The 2630-nt window shown below is 41.4% G+C and overlaps 1 protein-coding gene across 3 annotated transcripts in view; it reads right to left on the reverse strand.

The window, feature by feature from the left end:
* Positions 1-2275, reverse strand: part of LOC116400366 (inositol monophosphatase 1-like) — a 9630-nt gene extending 7355 nt beyond the window's left edge. Inside the window, exons 1-3 of one of the 3 annotated variants that reach the window (XM_031878162.1) lie at positions 2206-2275; positions 1165-1259; positions 266-399 (exon numbers count right to left, since the gene is read on the reverse strand). In XM_031878162.1, the coding sequence (XP_031734022.1) occupies positions 266-399; positions 1165-1227 (197 nt within the window). In that variant the 5' untranslated portion in view covers positions 1228-1259; positions 2206-2275. Of the gene's footprint in view, positions 1-265; positions 400-1084 lie in introns of all 3 variants that reach the window. The other 2 variants (XM_031878161.1, XM_031878163.1) reach the window with 2 other exon arrangements.
* Positions 2276-2630: the final 355 nt, after the last annotated feature.

Consider the following 2630-nt stretch of genomic DNA (forward strand, 5'->3'; position numbering starts at 1 on the left):
CACACACACACACACACACACACACACACACACACACACACACACACGTGTTCAGGCTTTCAACTTAAGATTTTTTTCTCTCATTGTTACTGTAAATAAAGCATGTTGTATATAAGCATATGTATATATGTGTGTGTGTGTGAGATTGGAGTTTTGATTGAACTGTTTAGTTTATGAGAATAAAGAAAGTCTATCAACAGGAACTCGTCATCCCTTCAGTGATTGAAAGATGGATCTGAGCAATAACACAAGCAGGTGTTCTTACCTGTGAGTGGGGTATTTGTACTTCACTGATTGGATGATGAGTTGCTCCACCTTCTGGTCGGTTTGTGTCACCAGATCAACCGACGAACTCTTTGTCATCACCTTCCTGTCATCCTGCAGAGCCTCATGCACCACCTGATCAATACAGAGCGCAGAGCCGATCAATACAGAGCGCAGAGCCGATCAATACAGAGCACAGAGCCGATCAATACAGAGCGCAGAGCCGATCAATACAGAGCGCAGAGCCAATCAATACAGAGCGCAGAGCCAATCAATACAGAGCGCAGAGCCGATCAATACAGAGCCGATCAATACAGAGCACAGAGCCGATCAATACAGAGCACAGAGCCGATCAATACAGAGCTGATCAATACAGAGCTGATCAATAGAGAACAGAGCTGATCAATACAGAGCTGATCAATACAGAGCTGATCAATACAGAGCATAGAGCTGATCAATACAGAGCATAGAGCTGATCAATACAGAACTGATCAATACAGAGTACAGAGCTGATCAATACAGAGTACAGAGCTGATCAATACAGAACTGATCAATACAGAGTACAGAGCTGATCAATACAGAGCTGATCAATACAGAGCCGATCAATACAGAGCACAGAGCCGATCAATACAGAGCTGATCAATACAGAGCTGATCAATACAGAGCACAGAGCTGATCAATACAGAGCAGATCAATACAGAGCAGATCAATACAGAGCACAGAGCTGATCAATACAGAGCACAGAGCTGATCAATACAGAGCATAGAGCTGATCAATACAGAGCACAGAGCTGATCAATACAGAGCTGATCAATACAGACCTGTATCTGTTACTTTGGAGGAGGATGACATTGAATTATCTGACTATGGCACGCACGCACGCACGCACACACGCACACACCTCTCCGGCTCTTCTTGCGATGGCGACAGCGTGATCCATGGCGTTCTGCCAGAGGTCGGCCATCTTAGAGGAAGAACTCCTTAGAGGAAGAACTCCTTAGAGGACAAAAATGGCATCATCATCATCATGGTTGGCCTTAAAGAACCAATAGAACCTGTTAAATATTCCATGTTGGCCTTAAAGAACCAATAGAACCTGTTAAATATTCCATGGTGGCCTTATATAACCAATAGAACCTGTTATGTATTCCATGGTGGCCTTAAAGAACCAATATAACCTGTTAAATATTCCATGGTGGCCTTAAAGAACCAATAGAACCTGTTAAATATTCCATGGTGGCCTTAAAGAACCAATAGAACCTGTTATATATTCCATGGTGGCCTTAAAGAACCAATATCACCTGTTATATATTCCATGGTGGCCTTAAAGAACCAATAGAACCTGTTAAATATTCCATGGTGAACTTAAAGAACCAATATAACCTGTTATATATTCCATGGTGGCCTTAAAGAACCAATAGAACCTGTTAAATATTCCATGGTGAACTTAAAGAACCAATATATATTATTTAACGTTATTGGTTAACGTTACGTGATTGATTGATCCTGATGTTATTGATTAACGTTACGTGATTGATTTATCCTGATTCGCTGGCTCTGTTCAGGTACCTTTTTGTATTTTCTGTTTTTAGCCTTTGAAGCACTTTCTTAAACTAATTTTACAAGTTTATCATCATTATTATTATTTTCATTAATATAATCCGAACATAATTTTGAAAATGTGGGCGTGGACATTATACATTTGAAAAGCATGATAATATACTTTCTAAGATAACAAGCTGTGGTGCAACACCGGAAGCTGTCCGTGTCTTTACACACAAGCAGCTTAAAAACACAAGTTAGTGAGTCTGGTGAGACGGAGACACAGAAGCAGAAGAGAACAAGGAGAGTTAAAGACGGTGATTTACGATTGTAACGTGAAGGAGGTGTAACGTGAAGGAGTAAACATGAAAACATCCAATAAACATCATTAAAGTCTAACCTGACGACAATCTGCTGTTGATCCGCTGCTGCTGCTGCTGCTCCGCTTACTTCCGGTGTTCTTCTTTTTCTTCTTCCTCGTGCAGCGGAGTGCTGCTGCCTCCTGCTGGTGACGTACACACACTACAGATGATCACAGTCCTGAGTCAAATATGTCTCAACTCATCACGTAAAGTTTGTGTCTGTTCAGAGACTTCAGATGTCTCATTAACTTGTATTGTATCTTCACGAGGACTCGATTCAGTTTGAAACCATCGTAGTGACCACATTTAAGAACAGATAGAGCACAGAGTACCTGAACAGGTAGTGAACAGAGTACCTGAACAGGTAGTGAACAGGTAGAGAACAGAGTATCTGAACAGGTAGAGAACAGAGTGCCTGAACAGGTAGTGAACAGAGTACCCGAACAGGTAGTGAACAGAGTAC

Source organism: Anarrhichthys ocellatus, unplaced genomic scaffold, assembly GCF_004355925.1.
Source record: "Anarrhichthys ocellatus isolate YVR2014 unplaced genomic scaffold, GSC_Weel_1.0 scaffold164, whole genome shotgun sequence".
Classification (NCBI taxonomy): domain Eukaryota; kingdom Metazoa; phylum Chordata; class Actinopteri; order Perciformes; family Anarhichadidae; genus Anarrhichthys; species Anarrhichthys ocellatus.